The 23591-nt window shown below is 32.9% G+C and overlaps 1 protein-coding gene across 3 annotated transcripts in view; it reads right to left on the bottom strand.

Moving 5' to 3' along the window:
• Positions 1 to 23591, bottom strand: part of LOC145258150 (vascular endothelial growth factor receptor 1-like) — a 187468-nt gene that overhangs the window by 46955 nt on the left and 116922 nt on the right. For all 3 annotated transcript variants that reach the window (XM_080115943.1, XM_080115952.1, XM_080115961.1), the window contains 4 exons: positions 13151 to 13322; positions 8794 to 8965; positions 7716 to 7840; positions 3555 to 3770 (listed from right to left, as the gene is read on the bottom strand). In XM_080115943.1, the coding sequence (XP_079972069.1) occupies positions 3555 to 3770; positions 7716 to 7840; positions 8794 to 8965; positions 13151 to 13322 (685 nt within the window). The remainder of the gene's footprint in view (positions 1 to 3554; positions 3771 to 7715; positions 7841 to 8793; positions 8966 to 13150; positions 13323 to 23591) is intronic.

Raw genomic sequence — 23591 nt, 5'->3', positions numbered from 1 at the left:
GGTATGTTCGCTGACGATACTTCCAGTCTGCAGTCGAATGGAGCCGTAAATTAATGGTAACAAACTTCTTTCCTTTAACAACTACAGGAAACCTTCTCAACCCCCAATAGTAATGGCTAATAACACCCTATCCAAGAGCTCTCCCTTCAAACTCCTCAGATTAACATTCACAAATAACATGTACTGGAACAAATACATTGAGGACATTGCAAAGGCTGCTGTAAATTCCTCTACCATGTTAAAAAAAAATTACTCGCATCTGAGAGTATTTTGTATCTCTGCAAAACCACTATTCGCCTATGCATAAAATATGGTCATATCTGTGCATCGACCACTAGTCTCTCCCTCTTAGATGGTAAAAAAAAAAAAAAAGTCTTCAATTTATTTCATAGGTCCTCCTCCACTATCAACCAAGATCTAACACAAATGGTGCATCCCTATGCCTGCTTTACAAGTATTTTTACCTGCTTACTTTGGAATGTGTTTTGACGAACTCTTAGCACTTGTACTTCCCCACTCCCCTTCAACATTAATATCTTCAACTAGCGCAACAGCAAAATCCCACCCCTCCACTGTAGAGGATCCAAGATATTAGAAAACTTTCTACTTCAATAGTTTCTTCCCGCAAACAACTGAATTTTGTAATTCCCTTCCAATTTCCTGCTCACCTGAATGTGCAGATATTTAAATTAATGCGAATAAACATCTTACATGATCTCCCATAGTAGCCTCATGCGCTCAAGTGGCAGTGTGCCTTGTTTTGGGTGAATAAGAGGTTTTAAAAAGATAAATCTATCTATATATATAAAAGACAAAATGTGTGTGACCATTTCGTGTATGTCTCACAAAGGCTTCTTTCGCACATGCTCCCGGGTTCGTTACGATCGCTTACAACTGTTTATATAGGTCCTATATAATAATATCTAGGATTTGGGAAAGCACGTCATGTCTAGATTTATTTACATCGATTTTTACGAAATTATTGCTATTTTGGCTTCTCGCGTTTTGACTGGGCTTTTTAGTATAAATAAAGTGAAACTAAACTCAAACGGACGTATTTTCGGCATTGCGCCGGGAAAAACGTCCAGAAGCAATCAGCTTTGATCAATCTTGTATATCAGACAGTTGCTATTCAATCTGGACAATTGGGGGCTGCTTTCCCTCCCCAACATCTGTTGGGGGGAAAAAAACAGTCAAATTTGGGTAAACAAACCCAAACACTGCGTGACTTCTATTTGACCTTAATTAGGTCAAATGGAAGCAGCAGAGTTAACTTTTATTGCACACGCCTGTTTTTATAGTTAAATAAATAAATTCAAACCTGTCTACATTGTATGTTGCGGTGGCCCAATGGTTAACATCGCACTTTTTTTTTTTTTTTTTTTACACACATTAATTTCCAACTCAAGGGTACGGGTTCGATCCTCATACTCACCTACCGAACTTTTTTTTTTATTATTATTTAAACCCCCCCCCGAGTTTTCATTTACCCCAAGTACCCCCCGCTAGTATATATATATAAAGGGCATAATGTGCGTGTGTGTGTTTGTATGCCTCGCAAAAACTTTCAACAGAGGCGACGGAATTTGACCAAACTGGTATCGTTTTAAACCTCAAACCTTCGGACGACAAATATCAAAAATTTGGTCAAAAATATTAATTCCTTCACCTTAAACTCAGCCGTTTAGTACAAGGAGAGGGTCGACTTTTGCGTCACCATTTTAAAAGTCATCATTCTCTTTTTGATTGACTATGGTTAATTCTGACATTCGTGACTTCGGTCGTGCCATGGAGACATCGACGTCAGGGTTTTTTTTTTTCCCCCCTCCTTCACATTACGGGTTCGAGTTTTTTTTTTTTTTTTTACACCCTGCCCTCATGGTTCCTTACTACACCACCTTCACACACCCAGGCTCCCCCGCTACTTTTATCTACCCCCCCCCCTCGCCACTCTCCCGGGCTCCTTACTATACCGCCTAAACAGCCCCCACTAGTTGTTTTATAAAATAAAAATTGTGTCCTCCATGAGTAAGCAAATAAACCAGTATTCGAATCTATGCCTTGTGATAACACTTGATTTGATAGAAGCTAAATCTTTATTGTATTGGAGTTATTGTGTGTGTGCAATGCTATAACCAAAGTTCAGAATACAATTAACATAACATTGGCTATTGAAAAAAAAAAAAGGTTTCAAAAGCATTCTACTTCAGTAATACATAGGATAGGAGGTGTTGAATTATGGGAAAATTTCCAAAGAATTAGATTATACAGAGACAAAATAAATTTCCACTAGAAATTAAGGTTAGAAATCTAAGCTGATGTTTTCAAGGAAGTGACATTGCATACAGGATTCAACATGACAGAGCTCATCTGAGCTCCAATCTATGGTCCTTCCTTGCCAAACTTTCACAAAAACTCAACTAGCTACAACTATTATCAACAATTTTCCCCACCATCTGTTCCTAAATCTAAATGCAAATTCCATGAACAAAGTTTCTTTCCTTGAACTGGCCGCATGTAGAAACACTGTTCCATTGGTCTGCTTCCCAACCGATTACAATATGGTAACCTTCAAGTCCAATATAAACAAATTCTTATTGAGGCGTCCCCTTAAATGATCCAAATTCTACCCGATCTACATCATTAACGATTACTCAACTACCTTACATTTATTAATCTTTATCCTCCTTCGGGCCTTGAAAAGTGGTAACTACCTTATAAAAAAAACGTAGACATATTTAGGACATCTTCTCCTGTCCTCTAGATAGATTGGTTGGTTGGTTGGTTGTTTGTTTAACAGTATATCAACCCTTTAATGCCAAATCCAATAATTTTGGAAAAGGTTTCATTCAAATTATTTATAACTTGGAGACATTTATGGTGTTTGGTTTGATAGTTTTGTAGAAAGAAAATTATTTTTGACTTTGCAGAACATGATTGAGTTTTGCAAAAGGAGAAAAAAAAGTTAATATTTGATTCATTTTTGGTCAGGACGCCAGTATTTTCAGACAGCCTGATCTAGTAGGACCAGACCCCCTAACAGGTATTACCTTTCAGGCCAAAGTGAACCTGGGAGCAATGGTAACTAAGGGGAAACTCCACATTCCCCATAGCCCCCAAATGAGGCCTCATCACTGGATGTCTTCAGATCATATGCAGGAGCAATAGATTGGGGAGGAAGGGCCAGAGGATATTATTAAAAACAAATGTATATTATAAAGAATGATAGCCCCCAAATGATTAAACCCAAAAATCTAAGTTATTTTATACTTGCTGTCAGCACATATACAAAAGAGACACCGCTGTATTATGTAGACTGATACACACCCAAGAAAGAGAAGTAGAATTACAATTACCCAGCTAAAAAAGATGGCTACAAAGAAAAAGTAAATAAACTCTACACACCAAATGCTATCATGACTACTACAACTACCAACATGTTTACTAGCTATATAGCAGTCCATATGCACTAGGCCAATTGTTAGAATCCCAAGAATTTCCTACGGCAATGCAACACAAGGTATCTATGGAAATGAATAGGAAAATATACTTACATAGAACATTTCCTGATCTTTCTAAGGAAGTTTCATTAATAACAGACCAGGCATCTAAGTCAGATGAGCAGTTTCCAGGTGTGCAGGCCTGCCACTTCCAAATAACAGTGTGCGTCTCATGATTACAGGTAACATTGCAAGTCAGGGTGTGTTTTTGGTCGACCATGAAGAATTCCTTTGTGGGTGGAGAGCTGGTTATTTCCACAATCGGTTTGCCTTTGAAGAAACAGATAAAAATGGTTTGCAAATAATATAATGGATTTTAACAGTTAATGCAAAGGAAATTTGTTTTTATTTAAAAAGGTTTAAAAAAAAACAAAAAAACCCAGAAAACTAAAACAAAATCCCAGAAAACTAAAACAAAACAAAAACTAAAACAAAATCCCAGAAAACTAAAACAAAACAAAAACTAAAACAAAATCCCAGAAAACTAAAACAAAACAAAAACTAAAACAAAATCCCAGAAAACTAAAACAAAACAAAAACTAAAACAAAATCCCAGAAAACTAAAACAAAACAAAAACTAAAACAAAATCCCAGAAAACTAAAACAAAACAAAACTAAAACAAAATCCCAGAAAACTAAAACAAAACAAAAACAAAATCCCAGAAAACTAAAACAAAACAAAAACTAAAACAAAATCCCAGAAAACTAAAACAAAACAAAAACTAAAACAAAATCCCAGAAAACTAAAACAAAACAAAAACTAAAACAAAATCCCAGAAAACTAAAACAAAACAAAAACTAAAACAAAATCCCAGAAAACTAAAACAAAACAAAAACTAAAACAAAATCCCAGAAAACTAAAACAAAACAAAAACTAAAACAAAATCCCAGAAAACTAAAACAAAATCCCAGAAAACTAAAACAAAACAAAAACTAAAACAAAATCCCAGAAAACTAAAACAAAATCCCAGAAAACTAAAACAAAACAAAAACTAAAACAAAACAAAAACTAAAACAAAATCCCAGAAAACTAAAACAAAACAAAAACTAAAACAAAACAAAAACAAAAACTAAAACAAAACTAAAACAAAACAAAAACAAAAACTAAAACAAAACAAAAACAAAACAAAAACAAAAACTAAAACAAAAACTAAAACAAAAACTAAAACAAAATCCCAGAAAACTAAAACAAAATCCCAGAAAACTAAAACAAAACAAAAACTAAAACAAAACAAAAACTAAAACAAAACAAAAACTAAAACAAAACAAAAACTAAAACAAAACAAAAACTAAAACAAAACAAAAACTAAAACAAAACAAAAACTAAAACAAAACAAAAACTAAAACAAAACAAAAACTAAAACAAAACAAAAACTAAAACAAAACAAAAACTAAAACAAAACAAAAACTAAAACAAAACAAAAACTAAAACAAAACAAAAACTAAAACAAAACAAAAACTAAAACAAAACAAAAACTAAAACAAAACAAAAACTAAAACAAAACAAAAATTAAAACAAAACAAAAACTAAAACAAAACTAAAACTAAAAAACAAAAACTAAAACAAAACAAAAACGAAACAAAACAAAAACGAAACAAAACAAAAACGAAACAAAACAAAACAAAAACGAAACAAAACAAAACAAAACAAAAACGAAACAAAACAAAACAAAACAAAAACGAAACAAAACAAAACAAAACAAAAACGAAACAACTTACACTGAATCTACATAAAGACAATTTAAAAAAAAAAAACAGAAGAATTTGTCAGTTAGTCAGTTATGAGACTGTATACTTCTGTTCAACAATCTAAGAATAAGTCAATGTCATATCTATGACTTTATTTCAACATTGTAATATATATTGTATAAATATGTAAAATGAAATAGTTAAGATCTTATATATTGCAATTGTGTTGTGCATTGTTTGTGCCTGTATTGAATGCCTGCCTTAAGTCAAACGAAACGAGCCTGGAAACGAAGATTCCAACCATGTCAAACCCTCAAAGAACAAGACGTCAATCTGGGAGAAGGAAGAGCCAGTTGCACCTAACATCTCAGGTATGCTTTTCTCTTCATCTAGAAAAAAAGACGGCTATAGACCTTCATACACGGATAGTTTTCAAGACATTAAGTGTAAAACGTGGGTTGGTCACACGCCAATGACCGTCCTATAGGTTTACATTTGTAAACCATTACAAATACAATAGTGTAATATATATTGTATAAATTTGAAAAATATAATAGTTAAGATCTTATATATTACATTAATATATTATACAAATTATTCCTAAAATTATCCTATGGAACTGTCGATAATTTAAAAAACTATCCGATCAGGCTGACGTTTTGCACAGTGGTTACCGTTATCAAAGAACAATGAAAGAATTTTTAAGTTTTAACTAGCTGGCAGCCTGGCGTTGCCCAGTCATACAATACAGCTTAAACATATTTTAATTTATGCAGATTGCGTATGTAATATTATAGAATCAATCCGATATATTACAAGGAATAATTTGCCTGGTAGATTAATTCGCAAAAAAATAATGTCATTCCATTAAATTCCGTCTGTGTTTACAATATCACTTTAGCTGATATTTGGATTTGACAATGAATGCCCTGGAAAAGCCACTTCTGATTAATGTTTAATTTTAAAATATGCAAATGAAGAAATGATTTGCGGCGATTTTAAATGGTATCTCTTATCGTAAATTAAACTCATTTAGAAAAAAATAAAATAAAATGATGAGATACACCGGGCTTGAACAGGGGATCATTTGATCTGCAGTCAAATGCTTTACCACTAAGCTATATTGTGAGATAATAAATCTATTTTTTTTAAGAAATAATTTGCTGAAATTTTATTATCTCCCTTGTCAGTGTAATGTAAAATTATTCCTCTGTAAAAATTATTCATTCTTATCTATAAGAGAGAAAAGCTATTTTTAAGATCGGATTTTTTCGATTTTGGATACTTATCAGATGAATTTCTGTACAAAACATCTAAGAAAACTGCCAGACATAAGCTTTGTGTGAAATTTGCAGAAGATAGGTTCTGAAACGGTTGAGCCTATGAGGAAGGAACTCATACACACACACACACAGTGACGTTTATATAATATAAGAGATTGTCAAAAGAAAACAAAAATCATTCATAGACATTTATGCTGATGACACTACTATCCATGGTAGCACATCTAAGACCATGAACTACGAAGTTCTCTCCGATTCTCTCTCCTCTGATCTTGAGCAAGTGGTACAATGGGGAAAGAGGTGGTTTGTTACTTTTAATTCATCTAAAACCAAGCTTTTATCTTTACATCATCAACGCTCTGATCCCCATATGGCATCAATTGAAATAAATGGCTCTCGTTTTGGGGAGGCCTCATGTTTTGACTAGCTTCTGGGCTTGACCTTTACTCCTGATCTTAAATAGAACACATACATTAAATCCGTTGCCAAGGCCGCTGGAAAATGGTGGGATCCTTCTATCGATCCAGTAGATATATATACATATATATATATATATATATAAGCCAGGTACGTCCAAGGATGGAGTACTGTTGCCACATCTGGGCAGGAGCTGCTAGAAAGGACTTATCCTGTCTTGATAGAGTTCAAAATAGACTTTGTAGCCTCGTAGGGGATGTCCTTTTCTCTTCCCTACAACCTCTTTCTCACAAAAGAGATGTTGCGAGTTTGCTTTATCATTATTTTCATGGAAAGTGCTTGGCTGAGCTCCAATCTATAGTCCCCCCCCTCGCCAAACTTTCACAAGGAACACCAGTCTAGCAAAAAACACTCAACAATTAGCCCCACTCTTTATCTGTGTCTAAACCTAAATGTAGATTCCATGAGCAAAGCTTCTTTCTTAGAACTGCACGTCTATGGAATTGTCTTCCGTTTCCCTGCTTTCCAGCTGACTACAATTCAAGTCTAATGTAAACAAGTTTTTGATGAGCCGTTCCATAAAAGTTAAATTTACTGAATTTCCATTACTAACAATTACTATATTGTCCAATTTATACTGTACACTCTGTAACCCTTATCCTCGAGTGACCTCTTGGCCTTGATAAGTGGTGATGCCTATGTAAAAAAAAAAAAAAAAAGAACTCGTATTGGATCTACATGGAGAGAATACCCAAATTAGATTTATTGCATTTGTCATTTAAACTTTTCACATATATATAAGAAACAAAAAAAGTTAAGCACTTACCATATACTTTCAAGGTAATGTTGAGCGTATCATTCATATTATTAGAAATTGCCCAGACTGTGTAAACGCCACCATCTGAATTAACAACATTGTGTACTACCAAATCTAAATTCCGTTCAAATATTCTGCAAATTAAAACAAGGGGGAAAAAAATTAAATGCATTCAATGGACGAGCGACAAATTCAGGAAATGTTACAATTTTTTTTTTTTTTTTTTTTTTTTTTTTTAAACAGCTTTATTTTCAATCTGACCAAAATGAAAAATTATTTTTAACGTCTATAAAATATAGTATTTAAGAAAAGATTTTACACATTGTGGCCATTTTTTTTTATTGATGCACTTGTTATTGCATTATCAACTAGTATGTTTCAAACTTCATTTTTGTTTTTAAATTCGTTAATTTTTTTTTCTTGTCTACAAAGAATGTAGAAAGTTTATTTTGTGTAAAAAATTATTTTTTTTAAAAAAAGTTAAACTTTACAATTTCTAAAGATCGTTTTACTTCCCACATGATCTTGTTTGACCAATCAGATTTGTATCTCTTGGACCCTTTTAATAACTCCAGTGTTTTCTTGACATTATTTATAAAAATTGGCAGATAGCAATTTAATTTTATCAGACATTTGTCAAAATTAAAACTTGCCATTTGCTCGGAATAATAAAAATCGAAAACTTGAATTTCAATTAAAACTAACATTATCTACTTAATTATCATGTCTAAATTAGTAACATATCCAAAATTACCAAAAATGATAAAATAAAACAATTATTAATGAAAATAGTTTTTGAAGGAAAATCGAAAGTTTTACTTAAAACAGGGAAGGCAGTCAGCGTTACTACTTCAGAATATCTTCAATGTAATTAAAAAACTTTAAAGTACGAGTTACTTCCCTTATGAAAGTTAAATTTCAAAAATGGTGGATAACGAAAATACATATTTTATGTAATAATGCAGTAAAATATTATGAATTTCAACATGACAATTAAGTAGATAGCATTGATTTGTGCTGAAATTCAATTTTTTGAGCTTTGATTTTCATTATTTCAAACAAGCAATTTTTTCCTTTTTTTTTGTACCTTATTTCATATTTGATGTCATTTTCATGAATTCGGACGCCATCTTTGAACCAGATCACAGTTGGTGTTGGATATGCTTCAAGACTGACCATAAGGTAAGCTTTCTCTTCACCTTCTTTTACTTCAACTGTCCCATTGTCATTTCCATACATCAGGTGTGCAAACTCATGCTCTAAAAAAAAAATAAAAATAAAAATAAAAAAATAAAAAAAAATTAACTCATTAAAAAGTTAGAAAAAAAATAGGGGAATGACTAAACCACCACTTAAACTTAGCTTTGAGAATAATCATTTTTGCAAACACTAGTCCCATAGCACCACCTTCACTTATTGATGTTGGCAACCTTCACAGTCCCTCCTGCTATTATTTGAAGACATCAATGCCAATAGCAGAAACAAGAAAGTCAAAGAAAAGTTGGACAATGTCAATTCATACAAATATACTTTCATAAAACCCTCAGAAAGAGGGTCTGGAACAGCAAGTCCATCTTTTCGTGGAGTTAGTATTAAGTGCACAAGAAGTGCAGTTGAATTGCAGGTAGGTTGAGGAGAGAGGATTTTTTGTTGGTTGGTCGTTTTTGTTTTACAGCATATCAACCCTTTTCAGGTTGATTAATGCCGAATCCAGTGATTTTGAAGAAAATGTTTTAATAAAATATATTTGTTCCATTTTTTTTTTCAAGTCGGTTTCTATTTAACCCATAGTTGGGTCCCTAACAGGTACTACCACTCCTGAACCTGGGAGCAATAGCGATTAAGGGATGGCTCCACACTCCCCAAAGCCCACAAGCTGGGGCCTCACCAGCGGATATAGTTTAAGGTCATATCCAGGGTCAGAGGAGAGAGGATAACTAGTTTGTGTGCAAGAAGAGCAAGACAGAGACAGATGAGAATTCAGATGTGGACTAAGTACATTTGAATGATAAGGCTATTGATGTTAGATATTGACCGGGCAATGCCGGAAAGTTGGCTAATCGACGATCATGATTATTCAAGCCAAAAAGTTTTGTCAGCTAAAATGTTTTAGAATAATGTAAATATTTAAAATATAAATATTTACATTAATTTAGGAATGTTAACTTAAAAATGTCACCAAAACAATTTAGTTGACAACTTAGAAATAATGACATGCAAAAATATCAGGTGATTATCTTAGTAACGTATACTAATGACTTCATTTAGAAGGGGGGGATGGTCTTATCGAGATACTTTGAGATTAGTTGAGGTAGTCGGAGTTGAGAGGGACAGAGACTGTCTTCAGATCGTCATGGCTCCAAGTAGAGGGGAATCAGAAATGGCGATAGTCAGAATCAGTGTTGAAACTTTACAAAAAGCGGGTGGGGACACTTTGGAATAAAAAGTTTCCGAAAATAAAACCTGAGGCTATCACTTTTTGGGAAGAATTTCCATTGCAACTTTCTGTCAAACAAAACCAAAGATGGACCAGATATGTTTCCGATTGGCCAGATGTGGAAACCTCCGAATAAATGTTATTCGTCCTTTGTGTTGTAAAGTTATTTATGTATATTGTTGTCTTGTTACAAACTGATTAAATGTACACACACACACAATGAACTCTAGATTAGACCATCACATGTACATACATATATATATATATATATAGATAGATGACTGTGACACATATACAAACATACATACACTGTATACACACATTCATTAGAATATTTTATACCAAATATATATATATTATATATATATGTGTGTGTGTGTGTGTGTTTGTTTAAATGTCCATATGTTTCTAGAACAGTAATTTCAAGGTTATGAGAATTTTTTGAAGCATGAAAACTGTATTTTTTTAATATTTCAAGCGATCTTCCGCTCTTTTTTTACAAAAAAGAAGTTAAAGAAATCATTGAAAACTAAAAATTTGTATTTTGGGCAGCGTTCATTGCTTGTAACTATGTTCGAAACAGTTCACATGAATTTTTTTACCGTTCGTGGAAGAAGAATTGATGTATTTTTTTTTTTTTTAATTTGCAACGCATTAGCGTTCATTTCAACAGGTAAAAAACAAGAGGCAATTGATTTCAATATGTATAATAAATGATTAGAAACTGAAACAAATGCACTGAACGGTAAAAATTTAATATATAAAAGGCTGTGTCTATATTTTCAAACTATCTCCTCCGAAACTAAAAGTCGCAGAAGCCTCAAATGATTGGATTTTTTTTTTTTTTTTTTTTACAGACCGTTCTCTCTTGAGTCTTCATCCGGTTAAAATAGTTTTTAAGAGAGTCAAAAATGAATCAAAATTGAAAAAAGTCGTTATACATTTTTTACATTCATCTTAGTTTATTTTTAATCAGTTTATATGCTTATCATGTTGGTACAGTGGTAACGTCACCGACTTTGAATGTTACAGTTTCGGTTCAAGCTGATGGCACCCAAAAATGTTTGGAAATCACGACTATAATAATATATATAAAATCTGGACAAATTTAAATATATTTAAGCGTATTTTATGCCCGGGCAAAGCTCCCCCCCCTCCACCCCCCAGTAATATTAACAGTTCTCATAATAGTTGAAACAAGAATAGTAAATATAATAAAGTAGTAATAATGGTGATAATTATAATATTGCTGATATAAACGATAATAACAATACTGGTAAGTATTTTAACCACAGCCTAATCCTATTTACAATGCCTCCCCACGGGACAGAGTTAGACACCAGGGTCGTTTTTTAACGTGGGGAAAAGGTACAAAAATAAAAAAAATTGTCTCAGTCGTGAAGAACTGATCCTCCACCGAAAGAGAACAAGAAATGGAAGTGCAGCATCTGAAGAACAGATGGTATTTATTTGCTCCCCCACCGAGCAAATTAGGCACAAGGCCAATTTTTAATGTGAGGAGTGAAGGGAGGGGGAAGGGAAAAGGGGACCAGCTCCCGAGAGGTGGGAAATGGGAGCTGGTTAAAGGTCAGGCATGTGGGGTTGCCCCCACATCTGGTCTTTGCTAGTCATAGCTAGTCCTAGCTAGTCATAGCTTGCAGTATCTGAAGAACAGATACTACACTTTGATCTTGACCAAAAGGCCCACAAAATGCATCCATATACACACACACACGTATGCATACACGCATATGCACATATATACACAGAAACGCATACATAAACACATACACCGACAATATAACATTGTCCAAAAGTTTTATCCTGGTGATATCATTGGGGCACAGGGAGAAGCATGTGCTTGTGTGGGTGCAAGAGTTAAGAGTGGATTGAGTAAGTTCAGGGAACTTTCGTTATTTAGCAGGAAAGCACTACCAGTGTCAACCAAGGAAAGTTTACCAGGTATAAGCTGTATGATGATGTAGAGAAGTGAAACTTGGTTGCACAGAGAGAAATGAGATGAGAATACAATGGATATGTAATAAGTAAGGCTACGACAAGAGAATATTCTTATTGTTTTGACTCTCGAGTATATATCCGACAAAGTTAGACACAGTTAATCAATCGAGAACCACATCACTATCTAAAAACATAATAACATACTCGACAGTCAAAACAATGAAAAGAATATTATCTTGTCATAGTCCTAGTAATAGGTTGGTTGGTTGGTTGTTTTATGGCATATCAACCCTTTTCGGGTTATTTAATGCCGAATCCAAAGATTTTGAAGAAAAAATTTTTAATAGAATATATTTGTTGTTTTCAAATCAGTTTCTATTTAACCCATGGTTGGGACCCTAACAGGTACTACCACTCCGGGTCAGAGTGGACCTGGGAGCAATGGTAATTAAAGGGTGGCTCCACACTCCCCAAAGCCCGCAAGCTGGGGCCTCACCACTGGATATAGTTTAAGGTCATATCCAGGACCCCTAGTAATAGGAGTTTTAAAGACGAGCATAGTTCTGATAATCTCAGAGGAAGTTTAAAGCTAGACAATATAGGGAGATATGTGTAGGGAAGGAGACTTTGTTGGTATGGTCACGTTGAAATAGATGAGTTCTTGGTTAATAGAATAGATGAATAAACAGGGGGAAGCAAATATGGAATGAAGTCATAGATATAAATTTGAAAAAAGAAAAGGTAAAGACTTGGCCAGAGATAGGGTAGTTTTAGAGTTAATTTCTACAAGCCATCCAACAAATAGATTAATGTTAAACTGAATGCATTGAAAACTGAAAAGGAGTAATGTTCATCCATTTTCTTTTTTTATGGCAAACCAGAAAATGCTTTATATTCATTCTTATTTCCTTTTTGTATCTGAATGTTTTTATTATCTCAAAATTATTATTAACTGGAAGAAAAAGTATGTATGTTGAGGGGAAATAACCATAACACGCTTATATGCACCAGTAAATAAAGTTAAAAATAAATAAATAAAAATACTTACCATAGACTTTTATTTCTATTTCTGCTATGTACACATCAACGTTGCTTACATTGCAAATGTACTTGCCTCCATCTGACAAACGAGCTGATTGTATCTTTACCCAACTGTAATAGACGTCAAATTTTTCCCTCACTTCTCTTGCTGGTTTAGAGACCTTAATACGATGAGGAAGCTGAAGAGAAAAGATTGGCAATAAAAATTAAATGACTTTTTTTTAAATGAAAGAAATAGTTATAATATAACATCTATCAATAATAGATAATCTATTCTACTGGCATAAATTCCGGGTTTGTTAAAGTTAGCAATACTTTGTTTTACACTTCAAGCGTTATCTTGTACTAAAATTATGATTTCAATCATTTTTTTTATTTTCAAGTAAAAAGACTACTTGCATATCAACTTGTATTGAATGTTCCGAATCATTTCCATCATATTGGCACATTTTCAAATGTAAAAAGGGGCAGATATCTATCGGCTTTAAAATACTAAAATGCTATAAATTAATTACTCATGGATACGTGTATCATCATGGCTAAACCTACTAAGATCCAAAACGATTGACAAGTTTTAAACTATAAAAATATAGAGGATTAATTTTTTTTTTTTTTTAATATTACATGTTGCTCTGCATCTGAAAGACAAATTATACCAAACTAGTGTTAAGGTAAAACTGCTTTCATATAAATAATTGAATTCATTCAAAAGTATTACAAACGAAATAAACAAATTAGTGACATAGTAAAATATTTATATACAACACCGGAAGTAAGTAGAGTTTTCTGACCCTTTATAATTTTGAAGACATGACAACAAAATGGAATTAAACGAATTGAGAAATTATTGTATATAAGAAAAGAAATTAAAGCGATTCTGGAGAACTGTGGCCTAAAATATTTACTCTGTATATTGATATTCTATTAATTGTATAAATTAAATGTTCTCCGCGTGATAATCTTTTTTTTTCTGAACGGTGTGGATCAATTAAAATTCCATTGTATTGTTTTTTTTTTTTTGGTGGGGGGGGGTCAATCTTTTTGTGAGGAGTTTAATTTAAAAAAAAAAAAAAAAAAATGACTAAAGAGTAAAACAAAATCAAATAACAGAAGATGGCCAGAAACTGCAGGAATTGTAATGTAGTCATGACAACCAAGGAGAACAAAAGATGTAAAGAGTAAACGTGTTTAATCTCCAAAAACATAAGCAGATCAACAACTACTAGTGTGGGATTTTGTAACATTAAAATAACTTGGATGGTTAACAATGGCTTATCAACCCTTTTAGGTTAAATAATATTGAAACAAAACATAAACAATTCATTGAACACAAGGTAGTATTTAATCCATACCTTTCACAATAGTCTTACAGTATAAGTAAGTGCAATAGATCTAACTTGATTTGAACTTGCATATAATTGCTACAATATTTTTTTTTTTTTACATAAGGTCATCCTACAAAATTGCAATGTTCTGTTATGGGCACTCAGCTACCGATTTACTTACCACTTATACCTACCTGGTGCTATGTTTAGTAGTGTAATCACTTGCAATTTATGTAATGCATTTTTTCTTTTTATTTTTACTATGCAGTTTTTTCTTTTTTTAGAGAGAAGTAACTTCTTCAACAATTAGATAAATACAGAGTTACGACCATTTCCTTTTATTTTTTTTATTTTTTTTTTTAAAAAGATGGCAATTTGAAATTTCCAAGACAGACAAAATATTTTATTCTTAACATTATGTCAAAAATTGAAAAATCAGAAATTAATAGGAAAAAAAATCTGTCAATAAACGATAAAAAGACTAACTTTACAAACAAATTATATATATATATATATATATATATATATATATATATGACAAGCTTTATTCCTTTCAAGTCTCAATGAATTTCTTGTTAAAACTATTGAATTATATTTATAAACCGAAACCATTTCCTTTTAAAAAAGTTTTCAAAATATTTGTTAAGTATTCAAAAGGAATTAACATTTTAGTAAAGAAGTGAACATCTTTTGCATTTTTAGTACAGGGTGGAATGATAAAATTATTTCCATAGAAAAAACATGATTCCATTTCCGTTTGATGAAAACCGGTTTTCTTTGTTGCAGACCATCTACTAGTTGGTCAGTTGTGTACCCAATCCCAAGAACGATAGGCGCCTTCTATCATGTCTGATAATGACAATGTCCAACAAGTGGGATCAGAGATGTGCTTCTGTACAACTCTGGTTCTCTACCAATCTAAGTTATGACAACAGGACCATTACCAGCACCGTCAAAATATATCGCTGGATTGCCATGATTAACAGGGACATGCCTAGAGTGATGAAAAAAAAAAATTTCCAGTCACAGTTAGTCTTTAGTGTGGTTTCAAGTGAGAACCACATCATGCCACCTCACATTTTCGAAGTTGGCTTAAAAGTCAACACGAAAGTATACCTGGATGGGCTGAAGAGTGTGGTGATCCTCTAGCAGAATCAGGTAGCCACTGGCAGACTCCGGGTTTGATAGCAAGACTCGATGCTGGCCTACAAGTCCAAAGAGACCCAGGCTTGGCTTCAGAAGGAGTGCTACGACTTTATACCCTTCTCTCTCTACCTGAACCCGCTGGACTACTTCGTTAGGTCATACATTTAGACACCAACATGACCTCTCACAACACCAAAGTCAGCCTGATAACTGCCATCTGCCGAGTATTTGCTGAGAGATCTCTCCGGTCCTTGTGGAAAAAGGCCTGCCCCCAGTTCTGGACACATAATGAGGTGGTAATTGAGGCTGAAGGCAGCTACATTGAATAGATGTCAGCTCTACTATATAATCAAGTTATCTGAACTTATTTTTTCAATAAAAGTTTTAAAATAAAACTGTAGTGTTTTTTTTTGTTTTTTTTTAGGGAGATAATTTTATCATTCCACCTTGTAGAGATTAAAAATCATGGTATAATTAGAATCCATAATTCTTTACGGAAAAAAAAAAAAAAAAAATTAACAGTAACATAATATGATCTGGCTATGAACTTTGTTTAAGATTAGAGTGATCCTTAAAAAAAAAAAATTAAAAAAAAAAAAATTAAAAAAAAAAAAAAAATTAAAAAAAAAAAAAAAATTAACAGTAAAATAATATGATCTGGCTATGAACTTTGTTTAAGATTAGAGTGATCCTTAAAAAAAAAAAAAAATTAAAAAAAAAAAAAGCTGCTCAATATTATTTGGAATCACCTTATGGTTGTATAAATGCAATACATACATATTCTCATGTAAGGCGGCCAAAGAGAGAGAGACATCGGGAAAGGTTAAAAGCATGTCCTTGACCGTTTGATTAAGGCAAACACTTTATTTTTTTACTATATTGAGAGAAGGAGAAAGATTAATATTTTGTGTGTTTTTGGTAAAAATAATGTTAAGTTAAAGCAAGCTTAACTGTGCATATAAAGAGTATATAGAAAATCTCGTGTTGAATGTGTTAATATGGTGCGGGGGGGGGAGGGGAACATGTTCCTAATATGCCACAAGGGAGCTAACTCCTAGTCACTATCAATAAAAGAAAATCCTTTAATTTTTTTGTCCATGTTATTAGAAAAAAAAAGTTGCTATGGGTTATTTCCCTTGTGGTATATTACAAATCTACTCATTTCATTCCTACACCATTTATTCTGTCCATAAAAATGTAACATGATTATTTTTCAGCATTTCGTGTGTACAATTCAAGTCGCTAAAGCTAGTGTTTTTTTTTTAATTTTTTTTTTTTAGATAACAATTATTAACTCACTTGTTATCATTCACCTAAACTTAGAAACATTTCTATTTTAAAGTAGAAAGTTTTTTGGGGTTTTTTCCATGGACAAGGCATGAAACCTTTTAATGTAAGGAGGTAAAAAAGTAAAATAAAAAAAAATACTCTTTCAAGATTAAAAACCAGCTAATGATACATGCAAGATGGATATATTCCAACCCAGAAAACTGCAATTTTGCTCCTTTGTCAGAAATATTACTTGTGCAAGAACTAAGGATAAAAAAAGCAAAGAGAATTATGAGGTCACCGAACATAAACCAGAGGTCCACTTTCCACTCTCTAAATAAGGTAAACGTTTTTACTATCTTTGCTAAATTGTGGGATTTGAAAACAATACATTTCAGGTACAAAATACTACTATGTAGTTTCATGTCATGTTGAAATTAGTACAAATTCCAAAAACTACAAAAAAATGGTCCAGTAGAAAAATAATTTCAAGTGAAAGTAAATTTCATCAAATTAAAGAGTTTTATGTTTTAATGTGGAACAGCACTTTGCGGTCAATTCTACATGACAAACCGACTTATCTCCCTTGCTTTCAATTAAAAATTTCAAAATACAAAATCTTGAATTGGTAGTATGATTTTTTTTTTTTTTTTAAATTAGATCTTGCACATTATCTACTGGATCATTTTTAGTAATTTTTCGATTTGATACTAATTTCAATATGACATGCAAGTATGTAATAGTATTTTTGCATTAAATGAATTAGTTTCAAATACCACTATTCAGCATGGCACTACATTTTTTTTCTATGGATCAAAATCTAAGATAATATTTTTTTAAATAAAAATTCGTAAAATATATTGACTTCAAATTTAACTTAAATCTATTTGATATCTATTTGAAGTTGAAACTATTGCTTGTATTATCTTTTAATGCTCACTTTAGTGTAATATTTGTTCTTGTACCATGAGACCTTCCTCCCAGGAATTATCTCCTTTCAGGAAAGGGGTAGCTTTTTTGTTCATCATGAGTCAATCCTATCAGGCATTATTTTAATTTTTGGAGGTGGGTAATGTATATTCTGTGCTCATGATCCTATCATCCCAGGCATCAGTTTTTTGGTGGTGAGGGAGATAGTTGCAATTTTTGATAAAAAGTTTTGAATAGATATCAGTTTAAAACAATGTCATTGAGCTGCATTCAATAGTAATTGAATTTCATAGATTTATTTTATCAATTTAAAATTCTTTTATACCGGATCTATCAAGATACAGATATGACATTATTATTGCTGGAGATATATAATATATATATATATCACAAATGTTTTTGATTCTTTGTGGAATCATCAGGTGAAGAAGTAAATGAACAAAGAAAGCTGCAGAAAAGAGAATTCTAAAAGATAGTTTAAAAGTGGGCATATGAAGTCAGATGCCAAGAAAATCTTTTCATACTGTTCCAGGAAGAGTGTGAAAACGTGCTCTTGGTGAGTTTATGTGCAAGTTTCTCAGCTACCTTTTAAACTCTTTCTCCAGCATTTTTGCTCATTCGCCTTTTCATCTGATGATGATTCGACAAAAAAATCGAAAACGTTCATGATATATATGCAACATGTTAATTTTTTATTTTAACACTGGAAAAAAAAAACAAAAAAAAAAACTTTAAAACTAAAAGGTATAATTGGAATTATTTTAATATTTGCTCAAGCTAAAAAATGCCACCTAAATACACACATTATGTGTGTGTATGTGCTTATGAAATTCATATGAATCTAAAATCCAATAGAATGTAGAGAAAAACTAAATGGAAACGTAAACACTGCAAAAAAAAAGACAAAAACGATTCAAATGAAAAGGTCTAATATTTCGTTTATTATCAGAAACTTTATCAAAGTAACTAGAAATTATATTTTTGATCACTTGTGCAATAAATATGCAGAAATGTTGATAATGGATCATTTAGACCTCAGTAGTGGCTCACTTTAGCCAGAGAAGGTGGAAAGTCAAAGGCCAAAGTATGTAGGCATGGAGAATATGACCTATCTATTATATTTAAACCGTGTTTGTTTGATTAGAATATCATGCCTACCTTTTCATCTATAATATAAATCTCACCTTTCTGTTTAAATGTATGTTTGCTTAAAATTTTCGACAGAGGCGACAGATTTTTACAAGATCAGAATCATTTTGAAGCGCGACCCTTCGGGCGACAAATATAGAAAAATTAGGCAAAAACATTAATTCCTTCACCCTCAACTGGGCACTTTTCTACAGGGAGGAGTCGCTTTTTTTAGCCGGTATTTTCGAAAGTCATCCCCTCTTTTCGATTGTGTAGCCTTTAAACCTTTGTCACTTCTGGTTTGGCGATAGGCGCAACAGCAAAGACGTCACGTTGTTTTCTTTACGTCCTTTTCCTCCTTCGAGGTACGGGGTCGAGCCTACCTGCTTGCCTACTACCACTTTTTTTTTTTTTTTTTTTTTTCAACACATCCCCAAACACCCGGGCAACACCGGGCTCTCAGACAATAAAATAAAAGACAAGTTTTGTCACTTTGATAAAGGTACTGTTAATAACCAAACAAATTACTAGACTGGGCTTAGGAGTTGAATCTGTCTAATATTTTACAGCGATTCTACTTTTCCAATTATTTCTTCAAATCATTCATGATATATATATATATATATATATATATATATATATCATTAAATAAAAGACTAGGTTTGTCAGTAAGTCTTATTCCTTTCAAGTCTTCAAACAATTTTTTTTTAATCCAGATTAAAATTGCTAAAATTTTAATAGCTTGAATGAATCAAGTTTATTTTCCAATGTCTATCGAAAATCCAAATCACTTTTTAGGTTTCAGATTTCTTACCATTAAACTTGAAAAGGATCCGACGAAGCAGCAAAAGTATTTCTACTCTTATTAGCAATGAGATATCAAGAAAATACATCAGAAGACTTGAAAGGACGTATAAAATGGTTAACTACTGAATATTATCTATTTTTATTCACTGATAGTTTTTTTTTTTTCATGAATACAGCATGTGAAGAAATACCAACAAATTTTATTAGTAATATGTTTTGTTAATAGTTTAATAACAGAACCGTACGTTATTATAGCATTGTGTTTATGGATCAGTAAAGTTTAGAATATCAAACGATTTGGTTAGAAAACAAAGAAACAAAAGGAGTCAAAATAAAAAATATATAAATAAATTATATGCTAAAAAAAATCATTCAAAAGGAAATAACCAAAAGTTTCAAAGAAAAAAAAAGCAAAGATAGACAAAGCATCTCGAGTTATTTTTAGCTAAAGAAAATGATTTTTGAGCAAGAAATCTAAAAGTAAAATAGCAATCATTTAGAAGAAAATTTAAAACGAAAAAATAGAAAAAGTTGCACATAACTGCAGAGAAAGGAGTCATTTATATGCAAAAAAAAAAAAAAAAAAAAAAAAAAAAACTACTCAAATTAAATATTAATAAAATTATTAAAACTTCTATCCGGTCATGGCTGATAGAATGAGACCAATCTATTTAATCAAATTAAAGAGTTTTATCATGTTTTAATGTGGAACAGCACTTTGCGGTCAATTCTACATGACAAACTGACTTATCTCCCTTGCTTTCAATTAAAAAATTTCAAAATAACAGGTTTCAAAATTCTGTACAGATTCCCTAGGGTTTGACAAGATACACCTGAAGAACGGTGGAGGTTACATCAGCCGAAACTTTATGAGAATAACATCCAAGATGAGAACAGTAATTCGCATGACTTACAAAATACGTAGAACTTCTTTAAATAATCATGCATGAAAGAGTTAATGTGTCACATCTAGTTTTGTTTTGTTTCACAATACATCGACCCTTTTGGGTTATTTAATGCCGAAGCCAGTAATTTGGAAAAACTTATACTCTTCAAGTTCTTTATATCTTCAAACATTTATGGAGTATGGTTTGGTTGCTTTGTAGAAATAAAATATTTTTGTTTTTGACTTTGCAGAACATGATTGAGTTTTGCAAAGGGAAAAGGAAAAAAATCATTAACATCAATTTTTGATGCATTTTTGGTTAGGAAGCCAGTATCTTCAGACAGTCCGATTTGATAGCACCAGACGACCTAACAGGTATTGCCACTCTGGGCTACAGTGGACCTGGGAGCAATGGCGACTAAGGGCCAACTCCACATTCTTAACAGCTTCCAAATGAAGGGGAGGGGGGGGTCTCACCATTGGATGTCTTAAGGTCATACCCAGAACTGAAAAGAATTTGATTGGTCAGAATGATAACAAATAACAAATTAGGTGAAAACTGGTCGAAAAAGAAATTCATCATCTCTAAAACTCAGACAAAAGTATGTGGAGGATGAAGGAAAAGAAAGAATTTAAAGGATTAAAAAGAATGAAAATGGGCATAGGTATAAACCGCAAGCAGTACAAAAGCCCAGAAAGCAGGCAGATTGGTTTGGAAAAAAGTGTTTTTTAAAGTTAAATTTATTGTAAGCATCATCATCCGTGTTTTCAATTCTACAGTAACATCTTAATATCACCACTATCAATAGTGATGGTATATCTAGATAAGAGTAAATAATGCACAAAACTACAAGTGTATATACAGGGATACAGTAAAAAAGTAAAACACTAAAATGAAGCTCAATTGCCCCACCCCACCTGAGACACCTCAGAGCCTAACTGGAGAGGGAGGAAGGGGCTGGAGGCAGACACCTCAGAGCCTAACCGGAGGGGGTTGGTTGGTTGGTTGTTTGTTTTTGTTTTATGGCATATCAACCCTTTTCGGGTTATTTAATGCCGAATCCCAAGATTTTGAAGAAAATTTTTTTTTAATAGAATATTTGTTTTCAAGTCGGTTTCTATTTAACCCATAGTTGGGACCCTAACAAGTACTACCACTCTGGGTCAGAGTGGACCTGGGAGCAATGGTAATTAAAGGGTGGCTCCACACTCCCCAAAGCCCACAAGCTAGGGCCCTCACCACTGGATATAGTTTAAGGTCATATCCAGGACCCCCATTGAGGGACTTTTACCCTCTGCAGGGGGGGGGCAGTCGGCGTATTCTAATGTCCCACCGACAGGGCCAACCGGAGAGGGAGGGAGGAAGTTGCTGGAGGTAGACACCTCAGAGCCTAACCGGGGAGGGGCTGGAGGTAGACACCTCAGAGCCTAACCGGGGAGGGGGAGGGCTGGAGGCAGACAGCTCAAAGCCTAACCCGAGAGGGAAGGGATGGGGGCAGCTCAGAGCCTAACCGGGTGAGCGGTTGGTCAGACAGGTCATAGAGCCTAAAGGAAAGGGGGAGGGGGTCATACAGATCATAAAGAGACCGCATGGGAAAAGAGACAGGTTACAAAATCCTTAAGATCTAACAGATTAAAAAAAAAAACAAAAAAAAAAAAAACGGATAAGGCTCTAATATTTAAAAATACTGGCTCTAACAATTAAAAATTATGCTTTAAACATGGTATTAATAAATAGCAAGTAAAACAAATTACAAATCACACAGATAAAGCAGAGTAATGGTAATAATAGTAATTAGTTGCAATACAAATAATTAGAACACAATGAATGCAAACTGAAGCTAATAAACATTTCTAACCACAAACAATAAAAGAATCTATACAAGTGACCATAAGTTGATTTGGTCACTTGTGAGCATGCTGAAGCTTTTATTCGACATTTTAGTTAAGGTTAAGTTATAACTTGGTGAGAATTGAACTAAAACTGACAATAATTTTTAAAGTTCCAATTTGATTTCAGGTTTGTTTATATTAATACACTTAAAATCTATATAATAATATGCTAAGGTATTTCGTGTTTGTATGTATGTTTTCATCTTTTTATACAAAAAAAAAAAAAAATCGTCCGATCAGTGATTTATATGTGGCTGAGGTAGAAAGATTTCTTTATCCATTTTAAAATGAATTGTTTCAGGATCAAATTCCCTTGTCCCGTTGACTAAAACGGTACAATTTTAAATAAATACATTACAGAAAGTAACATTGGTTTCATTGACCAGAAGAATATTTAGCAGACAATTGTTTTACAAAATATTTAAGGTTTCAAATAAATTAAATTGCTATGATTTGAAATTATCACATTTTATTCATCTTCATCACTACCCCCAATATTATATAAAATCGTGTGTGGGTTGGTTGGTTTTGTTTTACAACATAACCCTTTTCGGGTTATTTAATGCCGAATCCAAAGATTTCAAAGAACAATTTTTTTTAATAGAATATATTTGCTGTTTTCACGTCGGTTTCTATTTAACCCATAGTTGGGACCCTAACAGGTACTACCACTCCGGATCAGAGTGGACCTGGGAGCAATGGTAATTAAAGGGTGGCTCCACACTCCCCAAAGCCCACAAGCTGGGGCCTCACCACTGGATATAGTTTAGGGTCATATCCAGGACACCCATTGAGGGACTTTTACCCTCTGCAGGGGGGCAGTCGGCGTATTCAAATGCCCCACCGACAGGGCCACCGTGTGTGGGAGTTCGTTCACTATAGACTCCAAAACAGCTGCACCCATTTTATGAAATTTCACACAAAGATACTTTATGTACCTGGCAGTGTTCTTAGATAGGCTTTGTAGCGGAATGTATACAATAAGTATCGATAATCGAAATAATCTGATGAAAGAATGAACAGGCGAAGTTAACACCTTACACATCCTAACATCACACGTTCAC

This window comes from Euprymna scolopes, chromosome 3 (assembly GCF_053919585.1).
Source record: "Euprymna scolopes isolate OS-2025 chromosome 3, ASM5391958v1, whole genome shotgun sequence".
Classification (NCBI taxonomy): Eukaryota; Metazoa; Mollusca; class Cephalopoda; order Sepiida; family Sepiolidae; genus Euprymna; species Euprymna scolopes.
The sequence above is the reverse complement of the archived record's forward strand: the minus strand, read 5'-3'. Positions and strand labels throughout refer to the sequence as shown.